We start from the raw sequence: 27,797 nt of genomic DNA, 5'->3' as shown, positions 1-27,797 counted from the left end.
TTAAAAAAACCCAGCCCTACATAAGAAGCATCTCACAAGGACCTGTTTGAGTACTTGTGAGTCTTTATTTTTTCCCTTCATTTCCTTAGTTCTCCTTTTACAAACTGTGGAAAGTTTCCTTAAATTCCAAGCTGGCTTTGCCTATATACCACAGCAACAAAGAAATCTGTCTAACATATTATAAGTGGAACTATTCTTGGCAAAATAATCTCTCTTAGACAGGTTTAAGTCATGCAGAAACAAGACTGAACTTGTGAGTTCACATTTCTTTAAAACAAACCAATACCTCCTGTCACAGCAGGAGGAAATAAAGATATGTCAAACCCAGAATATTACAGCAGAAGCTAGAGAAGACATGAGAAAAAATTTAGTTCACTCATCTTCACTATTCAAGTACCTTCAGAGTGGAAGTCTACTGTTTTCTAACCCTTCAAGTCAGAAGACGCCCACAAAGTCCAGAGTCCTGGAAGACTTCCAGTAAAAAGATTAAACCCTGCATACAAATATTCTCTATAATTAGAGAAGAAAGCATCTTGGTTTTTGAACAGCATATGACAAATTTTGAAACCATGAGATGAAATCAAATTGCATTTTAACATGGTTGAAGAGAAGCCTTTCTTCTGTAGACTGTCAGTTTCCCTCTTGAAAACATCTTGAGGACTACTGCAGTAACATAACGTTTTTTGCACCTCTCAAAATCAACCTAGAAACATGTATGGACAATATGATAATAGTAACGAACATGTAAGGACATTCCTTCTTACAGGAAGCAATCTTTTGAATATAACAGCCAATCCAAAAGCTTCCACTCTCTCTTACACAAGCCCCACAGAAGAAAGCCGTGGCTCTTTATCACAGCTGTACCTGGCTTGCAGGAGAATCACCAGAGGAGCAGCAAAGAGCTGAGAAGTTCCTTTTTCTTCTCGGTTGTGCCACTGGAGCATGAGGGGTTATCTCCTCCCCAAAAGCCATCTCCTCAGTAGCAGACTGTCACCAGCATGGAAGGACAGAAGCAGGAGCAGCACAGGTCCCTCTTCCTCCTGGTGCAGCTTTTCCATAGGTGTGCACATGCGGCAGAGCCTCATCTGATGTGCAACTTCATTACACATCCGGGTGTATGAATGAGTCACGTATAAAAAATACTGGTTTCTCATGATTGCATCTTGCACACGGGTGGGGATTGAGCAAATACATGGGCTGGTGTGCCCATGGGCTGGAAACCACCCTTTTGTGACAGGATTAATACCCAAGACCAAGGAGGTCACAACTTAGCGATGAAGGAAGAGAGTAACACATGTACAGTAGGAAGACATGAAAGAGCAATCAAAGTAACACAAACAGTTAATGCTGCGGTGAAATATCTTGAATTAAGCTACAGCAACAACAAAGTATTATACGTGACCTCTGCAGCAGTCCTGCATTACTGAAAGCCATTCACTGGCCTCACGGAGAAACCTGACTCCACATGCTGTAGGGTTCCAGGCTCGGAATGGATGAAGCCAGTTGCTCAGGACGGGATTAGGCCCGGTGGCCAAAGCCCGTGCAGCAGTGCCTGGCAGCTGCTGGCCGTGAGGGAGCTGCGAGCCCCGCGTGCCGCAGCGGCGGCAGCAGCAGGTGCCTGCGCGGGAAGTCACCGGCTGTAACGTCCGGTGTGGAAAACACTTGGTAAAAATAAAACAGAAGGGAAGTACACATGAGCCAGAAATTAAATGCTTGCATCTGATATCAGAGGAAGAGCACGTCGGTCAGACAATCCGCTGGGGGTTTGAGCCAACTGTACCCTGGTCAGCAGGAACATTTTATTGGCATCAATACCGGCACCACGAGGGCCAAGAAAAACATTTTGTGATCTGCGCCTCCTTGCTCCACCCCATCCCACCCTTCTGCGATGTTTTGAAGGGAGAGGTTCTCCACTGACTTCCAGAATGGTTTGATGCTGCTTCTATCACATTCTCATTTAAATTCCCCAGTGACAGACACCATTCTAATTGCCTCTGGTAAAGCAGAGTCCCTGGTCTGTGTAGTGCAGAAACCCTCCTCTGCCCCACTTGCCATTGCAGGAGCATGCAAGAGGCTGGCAGAAGCACCATCCTGCCTGTATTCCCAGTGCTGGACTCAGTATTAGCCAAAAAGGTGGCAGCTTGGATTAGCAGCTGAAAACAAATTGGAACAATAGAGGTCCTCTAAAAAACCCAAAAAATACTGCAGTAGTTACTGACAAATCGTGGTAATTGCATTACTGTGGTGATCCCATTCTAGGAACACAGAGGTTCTCCCACATCCCTGAGTAGTAGACGTTGACATAATGTTTTCTGTATAATGTAAAGCTATTAAACAATTTTAATATGAAATAACTTAAAAAAAAAATAAAGATCATGTGATATGCATAATGAAAGAGTGAAATTGGCACAGAGTATCTGTGAGGTTTTGGAGTGGGTTTTTCTTTACTGACTTTTAGGGAAATACATAATAGATAGAAATATAAGTAGATCAAGAATTTACTCAAATTATTATCACTTCTCTGTCAAAAAAAAAAAGAGAAAATAAACAGTTTGTTTAGATCAACAAGAAACTTTACAAATGTTCTAATTTTTTGAGTACACTTTTAAAATGGAAGCATTTATGTTATGTGTGTACTTTTAAATTATCTTTTTTATATTATCCTAAAAAATAATTCTTCCTTCCAAACAGTATTTCCTCTCATTTAAATCAACCAGCCAATGTCATGCAACAGTTTATTTGTTCAGCCAATGGGAAATAAGTGACATTGCTTTTTACTTATTCTAATCAAAGTCAAATATTTGTTCCTTCTGTGAGTAGTTTGCTACTAATTACAACAGTCTGATGTATAGTATTTTGTGTTACTAAAAATAGGGCTACAAATTAATAAATGCAGCTAAAATTATGCTTTCAAAGCACAGTGGAAGAAAGCCCAAAGCTCATACATAAACATTGACGGCAGGTCTGTTTCCAGAGTTCAGACACCCACATACCCACAACATAGGTGCAAATTGGAAAAGTCTCTGCTTGTTCATCTGGGAGGAAGTGTATCTGAAATGAATGTATCGTGTAGGATTTAAAGTCAGAATCAACTTCTTTCAAATTAAAAATAAACCCCTTTTAATTCTTTTTTTCCACTCTTTACATTTTCCTCTTGCTGCCTTCCTCCTTTCTTGAAGGACAGATATCTCCCTCCAGACCGAAGAAATATTTAGCTTCAATTGAAATTGAAGTAAAACTAGTTTTTCTCTTTTGAATGAAATAACTGCAATGAAGGTAGTTTATTAAAGGTATGTGTAAGAAACTCCTTAGAACAGATGAAATAGTCTTGAAACTTAATTGAGCCCTGGAATTTTCAGTCATGAGACGTTAACATAGTCAAGAATTCAGCAGTACAAAACAGAACTGGACATTCATGTATGTATCAGGAAGATCCAGTCTTACAACTAGCAAGAAGATAATTTTGGAAGATAAATCTCAAGATGTGGGACAAAATAATCTGTAACTAGTAAAGATCATACATGATGGCTGATTTTCCCACGTCCACCACCTGACAGATGTTTAGAAATTGCCCTTAAGAGGCAGAACTCATAGTGAAAAACATATTTGGATTTCATAATCCAAAGATAATCCAATGTTTTTTATTTCATAATCCAAAGATAACCTAAGAGAATAGCTTCTCTCTTCCTTTCCTAAATAACTAATTTTGAATTTTAGACCTTTGGTTTATTTTAAAGTGAAGTACACCTATGGCAATGTATTGATCAGCCAATGAAAATCTTTTCTAAAGATTTTTTTGTTTCCTAAAAGCTGAAAAAAAAGGCACTGCTCAGTGCTTACTAAGGCAGCAATCTCCTAGTGAATAACTGGAATCACTACAATCCCATGCACAAGGGGCCACGCAAAATGCACTAGCACAAAAGGTACTAACTGGGAGAAAAATTCCACACGACCAAAAGAGGACCCTTCAAAAGATTCTTGACCAACCAAAAGTCCCTGAATTCACTTGTTATGTCAAGATGGAAAACTTGATACCACAGATTCAGAATTTACTGAACTGGCACAATTACCATGACTGGGTGGATGTTCAAAGCACACATCTCAGGGGCAGCTGTCAGAGTCACAGGTGTTGGCCACAATTTTAACAATAGCACTGTTTTTCCTAGTGTACTCAACTCATTTGAAGAGAAGAAAAATTTAAATATATGTATATAAGCAATTGGCTTTTCTTATTTACTCCTGTTCTCCTATTTAAGCCCAGAAAAGACATTTAAATCTCTGTGATTATGGTTAAACCAAACCAGTTAATCAGGTGACTTCAGTGCAATCTGCCTTTGTTAGAAAATCAACAGAAAAATGCTGTAAAGCAGTAGCAATATTCCAGAGGTGCATTTACTTTGCTAATGACTGACATAAATATGTGCTCCCATCCCAACTGACAATGTGCAAATAGCACTAAAGTGCTTCCCAGTGAGAAGCTAACAGGACTATTCAGCTGTAACAAGAACAACCCAAGCATACTCACAACCATTTGCAGGGAAATGGTTTTTGGACACAGCAAATTCACCAGTTCTGTGGCTACTCACAGGTCACCCAGGGAAGTTACACTTGTCACCTCAGCACTAACACCAAGCAACCTGCTGGTCTCACCCAACACCTGTGCCTGGCTGTGATCAGCTGCCGGACAAGCGCTCCTCACATGTTCTGTAGCACACCTCCAGAGCTGTGGCCAAGTGAGACCTCTGGCCTGCTCAAAACTAGCATGGGCAAGTGTCTGCAGACCAGAGCCTGCAGGTCTTCATTATCACTTCTGCCACAAACTTATTGTGCTCTCATAAGTAAATAAGGGGCTTGAAATTATTGATGGGATTTAGGGATCACTGACAAGCCCCACCTAGAATGGTGTCCTGAGGATGCCTCCCATGCTGCTCATCCCTGAGCTGGGCAGGAAGCAACTGGAGGTGCTTTGGTTTAAAGTCAGAGTTGGAAGAGGAAGCAGGGGCAAAGCACCCTTTGTGACACTCCTCCCCAGCACTGCTGAAGGAGGCAGTGCTGCCCTGAACCCATCCCCAAGCAGGGCCCTGCTGGCTGTTTTGGCGCCGCTTTTGGCAGTCATTGACAGAGGCAACCCAGAAGGAGCGAGGGCTAAACCAAGTATGTGCAAGAACACACCTATAAATGCCTCGGGACATTTTGGGCCAGAAAAGCTTAAGTTTCTGAAACCTAAGGAATCTCAGGTGTCTACAATAACTGGGAGAGGTTTCCATGGGCAACACTTTTGAAGGCAGCTGCCTGAAATGTGCTTTATGGGATACCAAAGTTCTAGATTCTTTCTGGATTTAACAACAGGTACAGGAACAAGATCACTGCAGGCATTTACTCAGTCAAGTGAATACAAAGCATCCTAAAAATACTTTTGCTTGTCATAAAATTAGATTAGAAAAATATATGTACAAAATTCACAGGAACAAAGGTAAGTACGAACAACTACCTGGGACTTCTGAGTTACAAACAATACACACTATTTAAAATGCAGAGGCGTTGCCACAGAAAAAAGTTACTAATCCTGTTGGGGCAAAGTAACTGCACTGATGTGTGGTTTGCATGGGGGAGGGAAGGAAAAAGAAAAGGAATTAGTCTTTTTGCAGCTTTGTTTTGTTTGCTTTAAAAAAAAAAACCCCAGGTTTTCAAATTACTTTCAACTGATAGATATAAATGAAGAAACTTATATTTATTAAAGCAAGTATTAACAATCTAGTTAAACTTCATTTGCTCCCAGAGATACCTTAGGGCTAGTAGTTTAATATGTACCTTAATAGGTTGCCTTACTTTTATAAACTAGAGGGTAAAATTGAAAGACTTTCCACAGAGACATTCTATTAGGAATATTCTTCTTCCTCAGCATTTTCACTTTGAGTGAATACAAAGTAAATCCACTTTACTTTGCTAATGAACCAGCTCTTTGTTCATTTATCTATCAAGCTATTTATAAATAACTTGCAATCACAGCATTATCTGGGGGCTAAAGAGCATGTTTCAACTCAAAACAAATGGACATGTCATCTCATGTCCTTCCATAAACAAAAGCTAAGGGCTTGGAATCCAGCAGAGATTTAACCTCGTAATCATGTTGCATATGTTCATTTTCATAGCTTTTCTCAGGTGCTTGTAACAGTGTAAAATACAAGCAGTTGCCCTTAACTCAGAGCAGCCCTGAAAGCAGTAAATTGTTGCACCAGCTGTACGTGGACACAGGGAGGGTCCCCCTTCCTCAGCATGCTCTGCTGGGTTACACAGACTGCCCAGGGACAGCGGGGAACTGCTGTCTCACTCAGGCAGGGAAGCAGTGCCCATTGGTGGAGAGGAGGCAGGAACTCACAGAAATTTCCTCAAACAACTTCTGAAATTTTACTTTTCCCCCCGCACAAAAACCAGCAACCTATGTGGGCACAACAGCACGTTCTGGCTGTGTGACGCTGACTTCTCACACACAAACAGGCAGGTTTTGGTGACACATTAAGTACAGCAGTATGTGAACCAAGCGGTAATTCAGTGAAATGGATGCTCCCAACTAGAAAAATTTGCAGCATATCTAGATTAAAATCACATTCTTCACATTTTAAAACTGAATGTAATTTTTAACTCTGTTTTTTAACTTGCACAGACCAAAGTATTCATGCAGCATTAACACTAAATCAATTTCTCTCTTCCCAATTCCATGGCATCAACCAGCAACAGTGTAATGAACGCAAAATATGCTAGTTCATTTTACACATTGTAATTTATACATAAGCAAGTACTAAATAAGTAACACTCAAACGCTGGGAGAAAGGTTAAATTGAAATTAGTTTTTAAAAATTCCCATTAATAACTCAAGATATAAATGGGTGTAAAAGCAAAAGAGTTGTGACTAAAAAAAAATCAGTTTTTGAAGTGATTTCTTCACTTGTACAGCTTTCAATTCTTTCACTTTAAAAGTCACTACACATTCCAAAAAATGTTTATTTAACCTTGCCTAATCAAGCAAAGCAGAATATCAGAAAACCTTTATACCCTGTTTTTTCACCTGGAACGAAACAATGTGCTTACCATATTCTGCAACCCCTTCATTCCCTAAATCTTACTGAGGAATCTACATGGAAGTGAAGTTCCTCTCCAGTTTACATCTCTCAGTAGCCTTAGGCAGAACATTACGATTTTTCTCTTTTCACATTTTTAAGCTTGGGCATTGTTCCCACCCAGACCTAGCTGTTTCCATTCCACATTGAGCCATCTGAACCAAGGGGACTCTAGCCCCAGCGCTGCTTCCCGTTACCACGTCCCACCGTGCCAGCCATCCCTTACCTACTGGTGTTTACTTGATCTGCCCTGGCTGATGTGAGCATGAAAGTGGTTGCAACTAAGAACACAGGGTGTTACTGTCCCTCCAGAGGGCCTGAAAGTATCCCCTTTTGTTTATACCTGAAATCCCAAAGTCCCAATAGCCTTTCTGTTGCTTGACTTTCACCTCCAAATATGTTTACCCGCTACTAACGTACTTTTACCCAAGGTAAAAAAATCTATCTAGAGGTGCTCAAACGTTACCTATGATATCAAAACATACACTCAAAGTCAGTTTAACCAACTGACACTGTGATTCATGTACAAAACAAAAAGCTTCGGTATTTTAACAGATATCAAATCCTGGAATAAATGCTGTTATAATTTTAGGGGTCTATTTTAACAGTTAAAGGAGAGACATCTGGCAATAATCTACAAATAAATACAGTGTCTCCATTCTTAGTTTCTCCTCCAAAACACTACTTAGGAAATTTTTGCAGCATGATTCATATAATCAACATGATACATTACAATGCCTTTCAAATAATTCCGAATTCTTAGTTCATTCAATAAAGAACTCATTTTTGAAAGAGAAAAGGGAACATGTCCTGCCAGAAAACTTTCTTTATTGACTCAGCCCTGCTGCCAGCAAGAACACGGTGAAGCAAACTCCAGGATTTCAAAAGCATTTTTTCACAGCGAGGGCAGAAAAAGAAAGAGGCTTATTTACCGAAATGTGAGATCCCACAGGTGAGGCCAGAGACGGTCTGAAATCCTCTTCTTTTAGTTCCAAAAGTTTTAATTTATGATGAAGTCTGTAATAATCCTTTCAAGCTGCCAGGTAGAACGCACGCCATATCTCAGCCGTGTTTTCTTTCACCCTTTTGCAGAGTAACTTTGTTATTTGCATAAAGCTTAGTCCTGGCCTATGGGACTTTTTGAACATCTACAGGTTAGATTAGCTGTCTTGACATGCTCTATCAAGCATGACATCATGGATCTCCATGGTAACCTTAGCCACACCTGCCCAGATGCCAGAGTTACCTGTCATGTTCAGATCTAAAGGAACATAACAAAAAACCCTAAACCACCATTTTCTAGGCAATCAGCCCTGCAAAGGCACCAGAAGGATTTTAGTTTTGTTTTTAATTGATTGAAATCTAATTTTGTATGCCAAGTAAATTTCTTCTTCACAGAGCACTGCCTGAAGCACTAGAGCTGCTCCTGACCCTTCCACACCTCCTAGCCTATTTCCTAGTCAAACAAAAACTGAAGAAAGCTGCGGCAAACTTCTTCCAGCTCCCTTTCTTACCCCAGGCTCACAGGCTCCCGCTCAGAAAAACTTCTACACATTCATTTTTGTTCTCTGCCCCTCAGAAAGGTTTTTTTAGAGGTGACTTGTAAAACAGGTTCACAGCAGGGATTACCCCCTCCCATTGCCAGGTTAGCATTTTAACCTTTTAATTGCTAACTCTTTTTCATGTTTGCAGCTACAGACCCAGCTTTTACACTTGTTCCTGCTTTCCTTCTCTGCTGACCGGAGTCAACCTCACCTAAGCAGGTGACCATGTCCTTCCATGAGCTCCACAGCAGATGATTCACACTGTCTGAAACTGAAGACATCCCAGACTGTTGCTTTCTTTTTTTTCTAACTTCCTTGGGGATTACATTAGCACCTTCCTTTCATTACCACAGATGAGACAACCTTGGCACAGCCTCCTGCAGAAACTTGCATTATCATAAAAAAAAATTTGTTCCTCAGCTTTACAGTCTTCCAGGTGGAGGGAGCTCTGGTGCCCAGCTGTGGACTTAGAAGGGGGAAAAGCTGCAATGTGAGGGCAAGCTGCTGGGCTGTGGCTCACAGAGATGCGGCCATTGAGTGCTACATTCTTCTGTGCTGGGGTGCACAAGGTCTATCTGCACCCCCCCAGGCTGCTTCAAAGTCGTGCTCCAGTTTACCACAGACCAGCTTAGCTGCAGGCTATCTGCCTTGCTGCAATATCCCAAGCTCCTTGTGCAAATAAAGATGGCCCCTGCCTCTGTGAGCTTTCCTTTCCAGACCAGGCTATCACAAACAAGGCAACAAACCTTCGGAGGAGAAATGGTCTGTGTGCACAGCTGGGAGGTCTCAGGTCATCACATTAGCTAACCATCAGTAATCCCTGCTGGCATTTTACCTGGCCATGATTGTACTTCTGATTTGTGGCAGATTATCAGGAGCAGAAATGGGTCCTCAGGAGGCACATCCAGGGAGGTATTTATCTGAATAAATGAAGCCTGGAGGAAACCATTAGCGCATAGTGGAAGATGCAGACAACATTCAGCTGCCCTTGCTGGTGGAAGCGATACAGTAGAATGTGACAGCATCAAATATTTTTTCCCTGATATTTATTTCCTACAAACAAGGAGTCAGTTTACCATACTCAGATAATAATGGCTAAAATGGACAAGAGAAGAACATCCACAAAGAAGAAACCAGCAATTATCAATCTTGATTTTCTATTGGTTGTGGAGCTGACAGGGTTTAGGGCAGCTTGCAGGAGAAATTACCTATACATACATATATATATACACACACACACACACATATATATATATACACATACATACCAGGGCCTTCCTGCTGACTGTAAATACTGGGGTATTTTATGTTTCAGCTGCACCATTTGATAGAGAGATTAGAAAATAGTGTTCCATTAACCACTATCCTTGATAGGTGTCCTACAGTGGCGAAATTCCCACCATGGACAATATTGCCACTTTCCAGATATTGGAGCAGCTGAAGAAATAAGAAGGGAGAAAAGGAACCTGGAAAATAAATTCTGACATTTTAATTTAAGACATTTTAAATCATGTCTTCCTGTACATCTTGCAAATTTTGTTTGTGATACATGTGTATGTTACATATATATACCTAATACACATGCATGTAGTTTGTCTTCTATACCACTGCTACACAGTCATATATATAGGGGTGGAAAAAAGGAAGCATGGATGCTAATCATACATATACACCCTTCAAGGCAAAATCATACTATAGTCTTATTCATGGAGTGGCTAAGAAATCACACACTGTAGATACACACACATGCACACACACAGCTGTGTATATATATTTATACACACATACCTATGTGTATCCATATACAGTTACATATAAACACACACAAACACACACACCAAATACTGATATGTGGGTGTGCACGCAGAGACACAATTGGGAAGAAAATCCCCCTCTGAACTGTAATGCTATGATCATCATAGTCTTACTGCATCTCATGAGCCAGACAGTTGATACATCACATGCCAACTAAGCAACTTTCTTACAATCAACTTGTATTATTTATTTCTGCATGTTTTCATGTGGTTTTATTTCAGTTTATACTTTTTTAAGTAAGGCTGAATGGCTGGAGTCTTCAGTATTTCCCACTTCCAAGAAATACATTTTTATGCTAATAAAGTTATTTTGTTTTAAAAATGTTAAAAAAATCATTACACACAACACATATAATAATCACCAAAAAATAGAAGGAGGAGAATGAATTTTACCCTCAATAAATTAGTAAGGAAGACACATTTTAAACAAATTTCAAGAGCAGTTACTGCATTCCTTCTGTAATTTATTGCCTTCAGAAAAGGCTCGAATTACAAAATGTGTAGGGTGTAATGCTGTGGGCTGTTCAAACTAGGTTTGCAGTGTCTGCAACACTGGAACTAAATATTTACATGACTCCAAAAGATCTAATCTCTGGATTTCGCCCCCCTCCCACCCCCTTTATTTAATTTGTATGCTATCTTTATCCACCACCCAGCACATTCCACACAGTCACTAAAGTTCACGGAAGAGATAAGTGGGGAGGAAAAAAAGTCAAGACTTTAAAAAGAAAGGAGTTATTATTATTCCTCTTTTAAAATAAGGAATAAATCATCCTCATTAGAGCTGAAGTCTTGCAGCAATTTTAGCTGGATACAGATGGATTCTAACAGTGATAGCACCTGGGATCTCTAGAGACCCTGTAAAAGAGAAGTTCTAGGGATGAGTTAACAAATTACAATCTTTCCAAACCTCTAACAGTCTGATCTTCAAAGCCTCACAAGTATGCAAAGCTTCAAAGAAGCTTGGAATTCACTAAGAGCTTCCATAACAGAGTACAATATTTTTCCAACTCATTTTTATTCCTTATTTACAATTAATTTGCTGTTAGTGCTGAAACACCTATAAACCACTAAGGGAAATGAGCTTCTACAAAAAGGCTTGCTGTCAATCATTTGTTAAACCAAGAATAATGAGCACAACATTTTTTAGATAAAAATCCAAATTCTGATGCTTGACTGAAAAAAAAATTAATTATGGAATAGACGATAGATTGCCCGAAGAGATTAAACTCTGTTATTGCACCCAAAACCAGAGTCCAGAGTTAGGAAGAGATCCTTGCATGGCAGTCCCTGAATACAGAAGGTCGGTGCGCGGCAGCCTCCACCTGCTCTGAGCGATACATCAGCGTGTCACCTCTCCTCTGACCCTGCATCTACGGCTCGCTGCTGGGAAGCAACTGCAGGCAGAGACACACCACCCTCAGGTATGCTGCTGACAGACGAATGTGGGTGTCAAAGCTCCCTGGAGGAGGCAGATAGTTATGGGTAAGTCTGTTCTGTTTGCATTACAAAACTCGAAAATAGAAAAGAAACCGAATGAAAGGGTAACAGAGCCAGCTAAAGCATACAGACACACTCTGCAGGTATTTTCTTTTCTCCCAGGCAGTGGTGCCAATACTCAAAGTGTAACAGAAGTCAGCAGCTGTTCCATATTTTCCCTTCAGCTGTGAAAAGTAGATTGAGACTCATATACTAAGATCAAGAGTCTCACCTTCACTCCTTTCTCTGTGTATGCTCTAAAAAAAAGGAAAAGCTCTTCAGAAATGTCAATTTCAACAAACAATTCCAAGGTAATACTGAACAGATTTATTTTGTTTCTTTGAATTTCAAGGCAACATCTGAATCACAGGCCACATCCAAAAATTTGTTTCATACTTTGTTACATTCTCACTTTTTGTAATGAGGTAACACTCAATTTCGTAGGAGTTGTAAGGACCATTAAACACACATGATACAAATCTGACTTCCTTACCTGATCTCTTAGTCTCTCCTGGTGTCCCATTATTGCTGTGGCATGGTGGGGATATTTCTGTTTCAGATGCTCAAGAAAAGCCTCTCTCTTCCTGTCCATTTCTGAGGTTTGCATTCCCAGTATTTCTCTGGAACTGCGAGGGCCACCTACTGTATGTCTTCGAGGGATGTTGCGGGTGGACTTTGAACTAGAAGAAGTGTGACTGCTCGGGGTCGAAAGGAGCTCTTTAGATCGGAGACATTCTGCATCGTCTAGTGATGTTACATGCAAACTGGGTTTTGCCTGGTCTGCAAAGAAACAAAAACCAAAACCAAACATTGTTTATATTATAAAAACTTAATATCAACATTCACATCAGTAGCAAAATGGAAAAAAAAGATTGATATGAAAGCTAGGTACTTTTAAAAGTCTGGCAGTGTGCAATGGCATGTTCTGCATCACTAAGCATATACACATCATAGTAAGTGGCCCAGAAATAATCCCTTATATAAGCTATGCACATACTTATCTACTTTTATCACACAATTGCAGTATTGCCTCACAGAAAAGTGAGTATCATTAAAGTGGATGTTCCTTTTATATCAACTTTACCTATGTGACTTGAAAAGAAAATCTGACAGGGCCCTTATTCCCTGACCTTTAAGATCTACAGGATGCTTTCTACAAGAAAAAACAGATTCCTTCAATAGGGTCCAGTACACTTAATGGTCCCATAACTAGTATACTTAAGGATACAAATTGATAAATTTCCTTTGACAGAGCAGATTTGTAATCCTTAATCTTTTTTTTTTCAGTATGTTTTCAACATGTTCTGAAACACCTAGGAAATAATAAGAGAGTTTGGGAGTCTCTTTTTCCTGTTTTTTGACTATGGCCTGGTTTTAAATTTCATGGATCTCCCTCAGATTTTATATGTCTCAGGACAGCAGGCTGGAAAATTCTACATCATTTTTCCATAAGCCATTTCTTAAGAAATAGAATAAAAGCAAGTTCTGTGTGATCTAAAAAAGGTAAAAAAAAAACCACTCAGATAAATTTTACTACTTTAAAATCTACTTAAAGACAAAGACCACGACAACATTTGTAAAGAGATAGGTAGACACTGTGGGTATGTAAGTGCTGGCTTATCTTCAGGTAACTCTGTAACATGAACCCTCTGGTGCTCAAAAAATTGTAGACTGGAGCCTTGTTACCTAATACCTTTGAAAAAATCCCTCACTCCTTTGTCAGCAAAGGGAAAAAAAAACCCAAAAACTAATAAAAACTTGGAGTACTGAAAAGGCCTCTCTAAGTCTGATGTGGCCTTCATCATCTTTACCAGACAGACTCAAACTCAGACGCCCCTCAGTGTTAACCCTTCCCAGCACCTCCCCAGAAGCAGGGAGCTCCTTCTTCTACTTGTTTTGAGTAAATATTTTTTTCTGTTTGTCTGACACTTGTTGTCTCAGAGCCCCTTATCCTCCCCCTGACGTTTCGCCCGCGTGCTGCCATTATACAGCACCACTGCTTGGAAACAGGCACCTACTTGCTTTTTTATGGTTCAGTCACTCATTCTGACACTGTGTGTGGCAGGCACACCACTTGCCTCAGGATTGTATGCTGAGGGTTTCTCAGCTTTCTGGTGTGCACTGTCAATTGCCTGCCACGTACCATGGAACCTCAAGCCCCAGTAATAAAGCAACTCTTCCAACAGTGGAACCACTGCTGGATGTCCCACCAATGCACACAGGGAATCAATTTCCTTGGGTTCCGTAACAGAACTTGGCCCTGGATGATCCTCAAAGACTTTGCACATTTCTGTAAGCCCCCTATACTGTTCAAGGGCTCCAAAATTTTCTACAATGCCCTCTTGTTTGCATTCATGGAAACCTATCCTGAAAGCAGATGAAGGCACAGGGGCCCAGACTGCAGGTGACACCATGGTGTCACTTGTGGTGACACCAAGTGTCATCTGTGGTCTTCACAGCACCTTCTAAGACCTTCTTAGCAGCACAATCCTGGTTAAACCTCCAGAGCAGCAGCCTCACTTTCGTGTACAAACACACATGCACTCAACTTTTTCAAGCACAACTCAATTAAGAAACATCCGTCTCTCTGCTTGTTGAAAAGTCATGAGCCACCAGGTACACTGAGTTTGTTTGAGAAAAATGGCAAACAGGAAAGTTTTGCTTGCAAGAAGCCAGCATGGGTACTCCAGATACACTCAGTGGAAACAGTTTCTGAAAGCTGCACAGTCATTCCGATGGATTTTACATGGGAGGGAAACTAGGTGGGCTGGGACTGCATGGAATTTACCATCTTTAATTTGCTGTGCCAAGAGCCTAGAGGTTATATCCCTCAGGCTGCTGGAAAAAAGGCACAGACATAAAATAAGGGGTTTTCTTGGAGCTGGAGGGAGTCAGCATGAGCACAGGTGACTGAGTGCAGCAATTTGGTATAAGCCCTCGAAGTATAGTCACAGCAGCAGTTTGAATCACTGAAGTGATGGCAGGCACTTCCTCAAGAAAGCAGGTAAACCTGTGCTGACAAGCACAACCCAGAACTCATGAGTGTGTATTTTGGGTCCTAAATGTCTCCCATGCAAAGTCTTTCCCTACTCTGCACTTCCATCATTTCAATAGTTTAAGAAAGAGCTAATTACTTGGCACATAAAGAGATATATCGAATAAAGTGTTTTACCACTGTTTGTTATTAGGTGAAACTTTGAAAAGGAATCAAAAATAACATACTTTTCTTATACTGTATTAGAAAGATCAACAAATTCTCTTATTTTTTGTTCATATATTTGGAAAATACTGCATAAATACCAGTGAAAAGAAAGGAATGTAAACTATGCAAACTAATTCCTCATCTTGCCAGAAAGCTGACTTGGGCATCCAGCAAGATCCTGATCCTGCATCATTACAGCACATAGCAGCAAATTACTTTCTCTGCAAACCAAAATCTATTGTGTTTCAGTATGGGTCTTTTCTCTACTAACTGCTGAAAAAAAAAAAGTTTTGGACCACTTTCTGGACAGCGATAAGTGACTTCATTGTCAGTTGCCTAGGGCTGAGCACTGAGCTCTGAAACTCCCCTGTGGATCTCGAGACACATAAGTTCTACAGATGCTGTGTTTGCCACAGTGCTACAGGGAGGAAAAACAGAGATTTTCTGGACTTTGGAGTGCTCAATAACATCGTGGGTAAACCTTCCATATCTTCCAAGTGAAGCTAATAGGCCTAGCAAATCAATCTCTACAGATAACTGTGAAATGTGTGCTCCCAGATGAGCACTAAGAGTAGGAAAAGGATAAATTATGCAAGTACCCTCCTTGGGAGAGGAGCAAAGAGAAGGCAATAGAAAACACAGAGGTGTGAGATAAGCTTGTCTCCCTCTCACTCCCCCTCATTTTCAGAAGCCAAAAGTTAAAGGTCTTTCTGTTCAATAAAGCAGCAAGTCTAGAGGGCAACTAAAGGCAAGATTTGCTCATTGACAGGGAGGAATTTGGTTATCCAAAGGCATGAGTAACTCTTACACTTGATTTGCTTCTCTGATCTGAAAACAAGTTTCAAGATTTCTTAACATCACCAACATCACCCATTACTCCAGTAAAGGCCCAGGTCTGCAGTGTAGGAGTATGTCTGGGATTAGCAGCAAGATTATCATGATGGATTAATGGCTGTGAGCTAGGAGAAAAAGAATAGAAAAATAAAAAAGTCCTTTGATATGTCCTGGTATGTAATTCTTCTAAGTCACACCCTCCATGGAGTCCACAAAGGTCAGGAAAGTCACTTTGCTTCATTACTTTAAATGCTATGAAGATTTTAATAGTCCTGTTTTGCAAGCCAGGTGACATGAGAAAAGAACATTTTCAGAATAATTTCAGAAAGGAACAAGTGTGGACCTGACTCATACTGATACTGTGAAACTGAGCCTTGAAGCGAACCCCATTCAATACTAACATTTTTAAAAAGAATATGGATTTAACAGCATGAGTCAAACCAACCCCTGTTACATTTCTGTTAGCAGTAAATGTGATATTGTTTGGAATTGTTCTAATTTACTTCACTGTCTTTACAATTAGCTCTCTTTCCAATGTAAATTTTGGACAGGGGCCAAAACTACTACATTTGGTTATGAGCTTTCAGCACTCAACATTTTTGGGAACCATAGAATCAGTCTGGTTAGTCCTCTGTTTCCCTAGCTCCACATGTATCTGAGGCAGTTTCATACAACTCCTACAGAAGAAATGTGTTACTGAAGGCAGTTTTTTTTCCTAGTCAGACACATTCTTGAAGTGAAGATTTCCATCCCACTAAACATAAACATACACAGACACATGTTACTTGCAATGCCCAGTAATTTTACTTAAAAAAAGAATTCAAAAGAGCATCAATCAATTAATGAAGACTCAATAAAAAAAAAAGGCATTTATTTTACTCCTAAATCGCTAATACACTATTTGTTGGCATTGCATGCTCATAAACTTGCGTGATTTATTTTAAACCACATTAACTATTTGTTTCACAGAAGCACAGTAACACAACTTTTCCTGAAGTGCCTTTGAGGAATACAACATGCAGGAAATGGGAATGTTCACAGGTGCCCCACAAACACTATAATAGTTATAGATTAGATTAAGTGTTTGTCAGGCTACCTGAATGTTATGTTCCACGTGGAATGGCCCATGTAGAATTCTCCAGGAAATAGTTTTCGTTCACTTTAGAGGAAATAGATAGTGCAGCAGTGAATGTATGAATGCACAGCGGCAGAGCCGCCGTGGAAACCCCGCTTAGGCAGTCCTGGCTTCGCTCCAAAACAAACCCCAGTGGTTTCACTCAAAGTAAACTAACCCTGTCACAATCTGCCGTGAATCTCCGTCTTTTAACAGACACCCCGGGGTAAAGATGAGCTCAAACCCACTTTTACGAAGGAAGTGCTATTTCTGTGCCATAGCTGAGGCTGGCAGAGCATTTAAAGGGAAGAGGACACGCTTTCCCCACCTCAGCCTCCGCACCAGCAGGATCCCGCATCCCTGACAGCCATGCAGCGTGCTCCCGGCTTCGCAGGACACACAGAAATCTCTCCAAAGAGAAAGTTAAACTCACAAAGTTCCAGTGTTAGGGAAATGTGCACAGCAGAGCCATTAGTACAAGAAAAAAAGATTTTTTTTTTCATGCATTCTGCCTCCAGTTATATATCGCAGCAACGAGGGGCATACTTAAACGTAACTCCAGCTTTGCCTTACTTATATCGCCGCTTACTTACCCCTCGTCTGCCTGCTGTCTGATGGGCAAGCCAGGCACAGCTCAAGTTTCTGGCTTTCATTTTCCTCCATTGTCCCTGCCTACCGCACAAGCTCCCCTCTCCCACTTGGAGCCGCAGCGCCCGCACCGTCAGCGCCGGGCTCGGGAGGAGGAAGGAAGCGCAGCGCTGGCGGCGCGGAGCCCCCGCGCAGCCCCGGCCCCGCGGTGCCACCGGCGCCCCGAGCGCGGCCCCAACAGGTGACGGCTCCGCCGCCGCCCCTAGCCGGCCCGCGCCCCGCGGCAGCCGGGCGGCCGTGTGAAAGGCAACATTTCAAACGCGATTACAGGCCTGAGCCTCCGCTGGAATCCGAGCCCGCAGCCTTTTAAATCTCTGTCATGGGACAAAAGCCTTTCCACACGGTTTTTTTTTTTTTTTTTCTTTTTTTAAGCTCATAACCACCAAGACCACAAACATTCCTGATAAATGCTCCTCTGTCTGTTTTAGCGTCTAGTTTAAAAGTAATTCATTATATAAACTCTTTGAGGTTTTGTTTTTAGTTGGATTCTTTCAAGCCGCTCAGAGAATGAATTGGGAAAAAAAATCAAGATACAGGAATTCAACTTTAGCGAAGCCAATAAAAATGAATGGTAGCAATATGTAAGCAGGGACTTGGGTTAAGAGGGATTTTGAAGCCTCGGTAGCAAAACATATAGAAACATGTAACTAATTCTCTTTTGGCAGATCAGAGGCCAGCAGCCTGCATGAAAATCAATAGATCTACCAGGCTGCAAGGCAAAAAAATAATGTGGCTGAGAAGGATGAAATCAAATCCCACAGATTCCATGAGATGCCACATGTGTTGATTTAGCAGAGAATATCAGACTGATTTAGTCTATCCAAATCATAACACTGAGTCAGAGATAGTGGAACAAACTTAGTATTGAGTTACAGCATCAAGACCAGAAAGTTTATCCACAGACAACTTCTGAATTAGATTAAGAACAAAGCATAACTGAGATATTAATAGAAGTAGACAATTTCTCACTTAAATTCATAGTCCAACACCAGGTAGCAGTATCTTGCATGTCTTTTTAAACAGACTTAGCATAATAGGGTCTTCTAGGTTTTCTTCAACTCTGACTTCAATATAACATCAGCCAAATTTTTTGCAATGACCTCTCAACTACCCAGTCCAGACAGGCTAGGAAAATTCCCCTACATTTCCTTCTACATTTTGATCTGGCAGAAATGTCATCCTGTCTACTTAGATTATTGAACACAGAAATGTTTTGTGTATATATAAATTCAGTACAGGAGCTCTAGAAGGATCACTCTCCTCGTGCTCATATCCTCTCACTTCCAGTCAAAAATAAAAAAAAAAAAAAGAAAAAAAAAGAAAAGGCTTTTGAGTAAATTACAATGAAGAATTGATAAATGAACAAAACTATTGTTCATTAGATCAGACATGCATATTCTCTAGCACTTCAGAAATATTTATTTTCCTTTTTAACAATTAATTCTATATGGTCTTGGAACCTGGCAAAAGTCCCAGAAATCTGGCATGGAAAACATAGAAAAGATGAAAATACAATTTAAACATTAGCACTGCTATTTAAGGTCTTCAGTACAGTGCTCCCAGCAGAATACTCCTATAGTTGCCCTGCAATTATAAAGAAAACAGTGTGATTTTATTTAGAATTGTGTTTTTACTGGCCCTGGGTTCCTCCTGCTCATTCTGATTGTGGACTATTTTAGGAGAAGTGATGGCCAGCCATCCCACTTATCTGATGTTTCTTTTGTGATATGAAGGAATGTACCTTTAACACCAAGGTTTTCCAAAGTCTGGACAATTGCAATGAGCCTCTTGAAATTTACATTCACAGCTAGCTTGAAGCATGAGAGGGTTCTTGCAGGAATAGTGAACACTGAACACCACCAACTTCAAGAAATGTAAAGCAACTCAGAAACCTCTGATGGAAAAAGAAAGCCAGTGCGGTTGCCTGGAGCAGCACCTTGAAAGCCGTACCAAGACATTATCTATACACAGGGCCCAGAAACAGAGAGTTCAGAACTAAGGGCATTTAAAAAACCCTCATCCCAAAATAACACAAAAGAAAGTACAAAACACACTAGCATTAAATGCGTGAAAGGAAGGAACTTTTTCAGTCTTTTACAAAACCAGGGTTAGCTGTGGAGGTCAGAAGTATTTGTACCAAGAACCTTAATAAGAACAGAATCAGTGCACTCTAGCTCCTTAGAAGGCTTTCCCTCCATCTATGGTGGGGAAAAATACCTAGAAAATTAGTCTAAGACTAAAATAATGATGACAACAACAACAGCAGCAGCAGCAGCAACAATAACAACAATAATAATAATTAAAATTTAACTATCTACTTTTAGCCAGCACCTTTAGTTTCCATAACCAAGAACATAAGACAGAGTTGATCTCTTGACTTTCCCAGTCCCAGTGAGCAGCCAGGTGCCCCTCGGGACAGTGCCAAACTGCCTGGAAGTGCTGCTTTCATGGCCACAGCAAGGTGTTCCAACTGCTGAGACTGACAGTAAATGGTATTGATAATGCTGCTAAGGGGCCTGAGCAAACTGGACACCTAAAATGTAGAGATGGTTTAAGAGAGATTGATTTTTTAGTTGTGGACCTGTGACTTGAAAACTGGGTGTCAACTTACAAGAACTTCTGCAGCTGCAGGAAGTAGTTTCTCAAACAGGATTAAAGAGCGTTGGCAAAGGAAGAGACTAAACATGGCACTCTTTGATATCATCAAAATCAAACCAAACCAAAGAGCCTGCCCATAAAACATCAGCCTGCCCATCACTCAGGAAACAATCATCTCTGCTGCTGCTAAGGACAGGGTGCAGTTGGGACAAGGTCTCAAAGCATGTCTCACTTTAAGGGAAAATTCCTGGGTGTCAAGCTGGATTTAATTTGTGTATCTATTGTGTAACAATGCCATTCCTTAGGATGTTACCAGAGTCTGTTTAGAGAATTAGTGAAACTCCTTTAGCAGCTGGAAACAGCCAGAACCATTATATTATTAGACACAAATAAAGAGCACTCCAGTACAGTCACTGGGATGAATCACTAAAAACAAGTTAAATAAACTTGATTAACCAGTTCACAGCAAGCAATCAGCATTTGTTTATCTGTGGGATCAACAATAACAGTGGTTCCTTTTAATTATGGTGCTCAGATCTGGATCCATCAATATCAAAACAATGCACAGAGAATAACTGCCAACAGGTTATGATGCTTTAATTGTGTTTAAAATTAATGTCCCAGAGCGACTTCAACACTTCTGGATTTAGCATGTGCGTAAGAGGAGCAATTAACAAATACTGGCTGCATTCAATTAGTAAAGCTTATAATATAAAACAATGACTCCACGGCTCTAGCAATTATTCAGAACTAAAAATCTAGGAAGGTAATTATTAATAGTTAAATCATAAGAAGTGTTCCATAATTAAAGACTTGTCTCAATGTCCATGTGAAATCCTGTAGCCACTGTGAAAAACATCATGAATGCTCTCCACAGGAACCAGCCTGACACTTTTTAACCTGTTGTCCAGAAAAAAATATTAGACCTGGAGTGGTGAGGCAGAGAGGAATTATAAGCACTCAAATGGGTCACACTGCAGCAGCTTTCCAAGCCCTTATATCACCAGAGATGGCTTGGGACTGCCCTGCAGGAGGGGAGCATCACAAGGATGCTCCAGCATGTCAGGAAACCTCCCCTCTGTACTCTGGGGAATCATGGGTGGCTATTCACTACCAACCACTCAGATTTGAAATGGAGAAAGGAACTAACTCCAGAGAAAGCGCACTGACTATGACGAAGCTCTGATTTCCTCCTTGGACAACAGAGATCAGCTTCAGGGCTGCAGCTTGTTTGAGCACATCTCCCTTCTCATTCATCCCCAGCATCTTCACTGCCAGACTGGGTGGTGGTCTCTCAGTGCTTAAAATTAAAATAGACTCAATTCTGAAAGAAGAGAACTATGTCCACGTAACATATTATCAAAAAAGAGACAATAACAGCCACTAGCTTCTACAAGCAAAATGAAAAAAAAAAAATCTGAGGTTTATCAATATGAATCCATGTAAATAATTTGTAATTATTAATTTTTTTAATTAATTGTCTATTGATTAAGTATTGTACAAAGAATTCTAGATTATTAGGATATGGAGGGGGGCTTTATGATCATTTGGTCTCATTCACTTAGTAAGAGATCTTCAATGAAGTGGATCCTATTTTTAAGGCAAGCATAGTAGTTAAAATATTCAGTGCTTAAATTAAAGGAAAACATCTGAACTTGATTTTAAAAAGCACAATGACAATCTAAAACAACTTCTGGGATTACTTATCATAAAATTACCTTCCCTGTTAAAAATCTGTGGAGAGTTTCAGTATTTATACACTGTACAATCCAGTTCAGTTAAGAAGACCCATACTTGTGAGGAAAAATTAGCCCAAGGAGTGAAATAGTAACACTCAGCTGAAGCAAAAAAGTAAATTGAGTATGAGTTTTTCTGCTCATCTCCACAACAGAATTTCATTGTATCTTGTCAGACCTACATGTTTCAGCTCTTCAGAAATGTTCAGAGACTTAACAGTGGTGCCAAGAGCCAGGCTTAATCACTAAAACAATTATACAAAAGTGTGACTAAGAAGTTGAACATGAAATATTCAGGCAGAAGATAGATTCCTCCTTCCAATTCCATTTCAAATACAGCTCTGGGAAGTGGCTATAATCACCTTTCATTTGGCATTGCCAAGCTGTCAGATGCTCATCTCCAAGTAACACATCAATCTTCATGCACTCCAAAAGACATTTTGTTCAAGTTCACAACTCTCACACCTGGACTTAGATCATATTAAATAGGCTATATTTTCTGTTTTCCAAGTTTATTTTTTGTGTCCTTCCTCTCCCTCCAGTATTTTAAATAAATTAAAAGGCCTGAAAGCAGTAAACACTTGTGCATGCCCTAAATCAAACTGAGAAAAAGAACTGTGGTCATCACAAAGTCCTAACATTCTGGTGAGGAGAAAAAAAAAAAAAAAAAAAAAGAGGTGTTTCTGTTTCTTTCATCAATAACTTTGTCTCCCTCTCTAATTTGGGAAAATCACAACAAAGGTAACAGTAGATACACTTTAACATGACTTCCCTTTCCGTTGCCCAAGGGAAGATGGAACAGAGCTAAATGAGCATAATTACAGGATCCATGTTTCCGACTCATGCAGTGGAACACCTTTTTTCAGCTTTTGTACCCCCCTGCTGTCATCCCACCAAACCAAACTAATGTTAATATGACTACCCTGCCACCAGCACAGCCATCTCTGAGCTGGAGACCTTGACATGCCTCAGCTCCTCCACACACTCATCAGCCTGGCCAGCCCTTCCTTCACACACCACATTTTCACACACAAAGGTAAAGAAAGAGATCAGCCTGCAAACCCCAAAACAGAAAATATGATCATGTTTTTGTAAGGTACCAAACAAATTACTCTGTGAAAGCAAAATATGCCTTACATTGCAGAAATTATAATCACTACAGTTTAATGGAATAAAAAGCAATATGTGGGTGGGAAAGAACAGTGTAGGGGATTGTTTCTGAAGGAGGTGGACAAAAGGGAGGGGGGAAGGTCGCTTTAAAGTCCATCTGCTCTACAATCAAATTCTATTTCTCCCCAGTGTAAAGAATTTTTGTTTTGATAAGTTTACTTTGGATGAATTGATTCAAAGAGAGCTCTGATTGAGTTTGGATTCAAATTGATCCAACTTTTTAGCAGAGCCAGAAGAATAGACTTACTGCTTGAAACACTGATTATCACTGCTTTCATGGACATCTGCAGGATCTGGTTGTAAATTTATGCAGCGACATGCTTTAGTGATCAAAAGTACCAGGAGCTGCTCTACACAAAGTACATTTATACTTTGAAATAATATGAGAGATCCTTTATTTCAACTTTTATCAAGTACACATTCAGTTTATAAGATTGTCAGGTGACTGCTTGAATAAACAGGTAATATAAAGTATACTTCAATGGAGACTGGGTTCAGAAATAAAGTAATAGTTCAAGTTATGCTGTGATTACCATAGCCACCTACTTATCCATCAGTATTTCTGATAAATAATCTACCACAAAAAAAAAATTCAATTAAAAATTGGCAAATAATGATCAGAAATATAACACAATGGCACCAGTGTTGCCAACCCACAGAATCCACATAATTCATGATGATGGTCTTTCTTGAAAAGTAACACTTTTGGGAACACTATTCATTTTATTTGTCTCTGGACTGTATCAAATCATATATTTGACTTTTCTCAACAATGTCACTGGGAAGAGCTAGATTTTTTTCTCAGACTCAGACTAAAATCAAGTGAGAGGTCAGAACCATTGTGGCTTAATGATTTGGACATTTAAAATAATTTTTACTACAGTTTTTCCCTATCCCCACAACAATGGCAATACTATACAACAAATGAAAGTCTGAGTATCTGAAAAGGGATAAAGACAGGTAGAATAAATTCTTACAGCTTTGTTTCTATGCAGATCTGGTTTCTAACCCAGCAGGGATGGTAACAAGTTGTGGTATGTAAGGCTTTTATTTCTACCCTTTGTAGGGCACCAGCCTCTGAAGGCAGATGTAAGAGCAGATGTCTAATGTAGACCTTTCAACTTTCTTTGTTGAAAATAAAATGCATTTAGACCTTCTCATAAATGCATCAATGACCTCTCCAACAGTATGTACATCTCCCTCCTTCAAAGTGCCTCTCTGACCTCCCCAGACCAAGCTCTATTATTAAGACAGCTGATTAGTAAGAAAGCAATTGGAGTTGACAGCAGTGGCACTGCTGCTCTTTTTCAGGCCTACCCAGTCTGTTCTGCTGGGATGCACACTTACTAATCCACTCTTCAATATTTAGGGCTTCATAGCTTTAGGGCAACAGGGACCATTTGATTATCTTGTCTGATTTCCCATCTATCACAAGCCATTAAATTTGATGTAGGATCCTCACACAAAAGCCAAAAGCTTAAATGAGATGAAGGAGACATTACTGATCTCAGGATACCAATGCTGCATCTGCACTAGTATTTGTTTAAAACCCCACCACACATGCAATGAGATCTATCCACATGATCAGCCTAAGAAAGTGAAGGACATCAAACTCCTGTCTGAAGGAGCTTAACCCTGAGCAAAGTTCTCTCCTCTGCCTTTAATTCCCCACATGAGACATCCACCTTAAGAAACCTCCAAACCATCCTAACCAAAGATGTGATACACACACCCAGTCACTGTCTCCAGCACAATCCATCTTTTATGCATGAGAGAAAAACCTGAAAGGAAAAATACCTCAAAACATACCTGTCCTGATGTACATGGAAGGGAACAAATCCTACTGAACACTGCATGTTATCTGCTGAAAGTTGATTATAATCACTGCCTTTAATACAGAGCTGCCACTGCTGTTATTTGAGGGTGTTTCAGCAGGCAGGACATGGCTGATGGAGCTGCTGACTCGGGCATACCACGTCCAGCAGCAGCAGGACTGCCACAATCCTCCACCCTGCAGCAACCACCCACTAAATACAGGCTTTCATGCTCCTCAAATGGCTCAATGGCTTTGCAAATATACCTGTTCTCATTTTACAGACTATGTTACAGTTAACTAACTCATGTTTAATTAACCTCAGTGCTAAGCAATTGCACCCTATTGCTTCATGGCAAAGTTGCCTTAACTGCAGTTTCCAAGGATCAGTTTTATTCCCCTTTGTCAGCCAGACCCACCAGTGCTGTAGGATGTGTGCTAGGTAGGAAAACCATCTCACAGCCTCCTTCTCACTCACTCACATCAGCTGAGCTCCATAAAACTTGTATTATCTTTTTGTCTCAGTTTACTTTTTGGAAAACAAGTCTTTGCCTCTTTTCACTTTTTTTCCCAGTATCCTCATCTTCTCCTTGCAGTACAGCTAGTGGGTTTGTCAGAGCCCATTCTTCTGAACTTACTATACTAACAGTAAGAAAAGGGTACATGACCTAAATTTACCTCTGAAAACACTGGTGCAGCTGGATGCTGCACGACAACACAGAGCCCCCAGGGAAAAGGGACCTAAGGCTGGGGCACTCTGCCCAGCCAGGACAGGAGCAGCAGCAGCAGCAGTGGCCAGAGCAACCTCCTCCCAAAAAGGGAAAGAATGTTTCAGGTTTTGCAAGGGTAAAATGTCCAAGCACCAAGTGAGATGCAGTGTCGTGACACATGTCGTATCTTATTCCTCCTACAAGGGGAAGTCTGCTGCTCCTGTGCAAGATGAAAAGGGAGGAAAAGTAACAAAGCTCTGTCTCATCAGGCCACAAGAAGCATACAGAACTGCCTGGGGTGAAGAAAAGAATAAGCAACGTCAGCATAGGAAGGTGTCATACAAGGTTTAAGCTTTTTCAGTGGTCGAGTCTCTGTCTCTCTCATGAATAAATGCATAACCCAAGACAATTTAATTCCAACTGTTCTGTATTTCTTACAAAAACTTTTCAAACGACAGGATGACTCACAGCTGAGCATTCCACTGACAACACAAAGTGACATTTTATTAGGTATGTCCCTTTACAAACTCAAGTCTGCACTGAGATATACAAATATGTCTCCTAACATAGCATATGCCTTTACATGCAGCACAGTGCAGGGTAGGGAACAGGCAGTAAGTAGTGACAGTGACAGGTTTTCCTCAGTCCAGAAGAAAAGGCTGTTAAATATTAATTGGCAACACAGACAGCTTTTACTGCATATGTAAATACTACAATACTCTGATTTCCAAGACTTGTTTGCAAAATGTAACTCTATAGTTTGTTCAATTTTATTTATTATTTTCATGCTATTCTTTAATCTTTCATAACTAATATAATAAGGTCCAGTAATAAATTCCCAATTTTTTCTCACCCCTCTTTTGCTTTTTTGCTCTAGAGCTGTCATTAAAAGACAATACTTCATGACTGCAGCTAGAATGATATTTAAATCCTTTCATCAGCTGGAGGATATTCTAGGCAAAGTGCTAGAAGGAAAGAAGCGCCATGTTCTCTTTGAGACAAGATACAATATTACTTACATGCCTCCATTTCAGTCATACACGCTCCGTAAGCTCTCTCTCACAACAGAGAGTACCGCAGGAGTGCCCTTGGAAGAGGGTGAGGTAAGTGAAGGATGAGTTTGCAGCCCATGAGTAGTATCCGTGTAATGCTTTTAGTCTGCTCTTTTGCACTGTCTTCTAAAGTGCCTAAACTCAGCCAGAAAACACAGACTGAATACCACAGTTAGGGGTAAAATGCTGCAGGCAGTAATTATCAATCACTTGCTTTTCCCAACCATCAAAGAAGGTAATTTGTTTGTTTTCCCTACCCAGCAAGGCAAAGACTGGGTGGTCTTCTGACTTAAGAGTCTGAGAAATTTTCCTTCAAGGACGAGGCTACCCCAGGCCTCTTGGGCAGCATGAGGTCCTTTTTCAACATGGTCTTACACTGTATTTTATTTTAGTCACAGACATTAAGACTGTGGCAATGTTTTGCAAATCATCACTAAATACCTTTTCTTCATAGTGCCATGTCAATCTCAGGAGTGTTTCCAAGAAACGAATAAAGCCTTGCTTGTGGAAAGGTAACATGTTTCCAGTTCCTCAGCTGTCTTCATCAGCATGGGACTGCCATGCCACATAGATTTTTTATCAGGTTAAAGACTAATTCACCTCCATCTTGCAATAGTTGTCACCAGTTGGAAGAATATAGCAGCTTTGTTCAACATGTAAGTAACTCTGAGTTCTGATGCTATTATTTCATTGAGGGAGAGACATCCCAATTAAACATTAGCATAAAAACACAGCACCTTGCAGGAAACTCAAACAATTACCCTATTCATTTAAAAACATTTCTTAGATTGCTACACATTCAGACTTTTAAAAATTAATTAATATTTTTTGTTTCCCCATCCCCTTCTTAAACAGGGTACTTCTGATAATACCTATGCTGAAAGCCATGCCAGTTGAAGTTGTTTGCATACTGAAAAACCTAAGTCACAGAGTGTTCAATGTTGCAATTCAGCCTCCCTTTGCAG

The 27,797-nt window shown here is 40.3% G+C and overlaps 1 protein-coding gene across 17 annotated transcripts in view; it reads right to left on the bottom strand.

Annotated features, from left to right (window-relative positions):
* Positions 1 to 27,797, bottom strand: part of KIAA1217 (KIAA1217 ortholog) — a 230,086-nt gene that overhangs the window by 160,088 nt on the left and 42,201 nt on the right. For 10 of the 17 annotated variants that reach the window (XM_068171457.1, XM_068171418.1, XM_068171425.1 and 7 more), the window contains exon 2: positions 12,449 to 12,735. In XM_068171457.1, coding sequence (XP_068027558.1) covers positions 12,449 to 12,735 — 287 coding nt within the window. Of the gene's footprint in view, positions 1 to 864; positions 1,488 to 8,050; positions 8,962 to 12,448; positions 12,736 to 17,698; positions 17,838 to 27,797 lie in introns of those variants that run through there. The other 7 variants (XM_068171443.1, XM_068171465.1, XM_068171473.1 and 4 more) reach the window with 4 other exon arrangements.

This window comes from Anomalospiza imberbis, chromosome 1 (genome assembly GCF_031753505.1).
Source record: "Anomalospiza imberbis isolate Cuckoo-Finch-1a 21T00152 chromosome 1, ASM3175350v1, whole genome shotgun sequence".
NCBI lineage: Eukaryota > Metazoa > Chordata > Aves > Passeriformes > Viduidae > Anomalospiza > Anomalospiza imberbis.
Note: the sequence above shows the minus strand (reverse complement) of the source record. Positions and strands in the feature narration are given on the sequence as shown.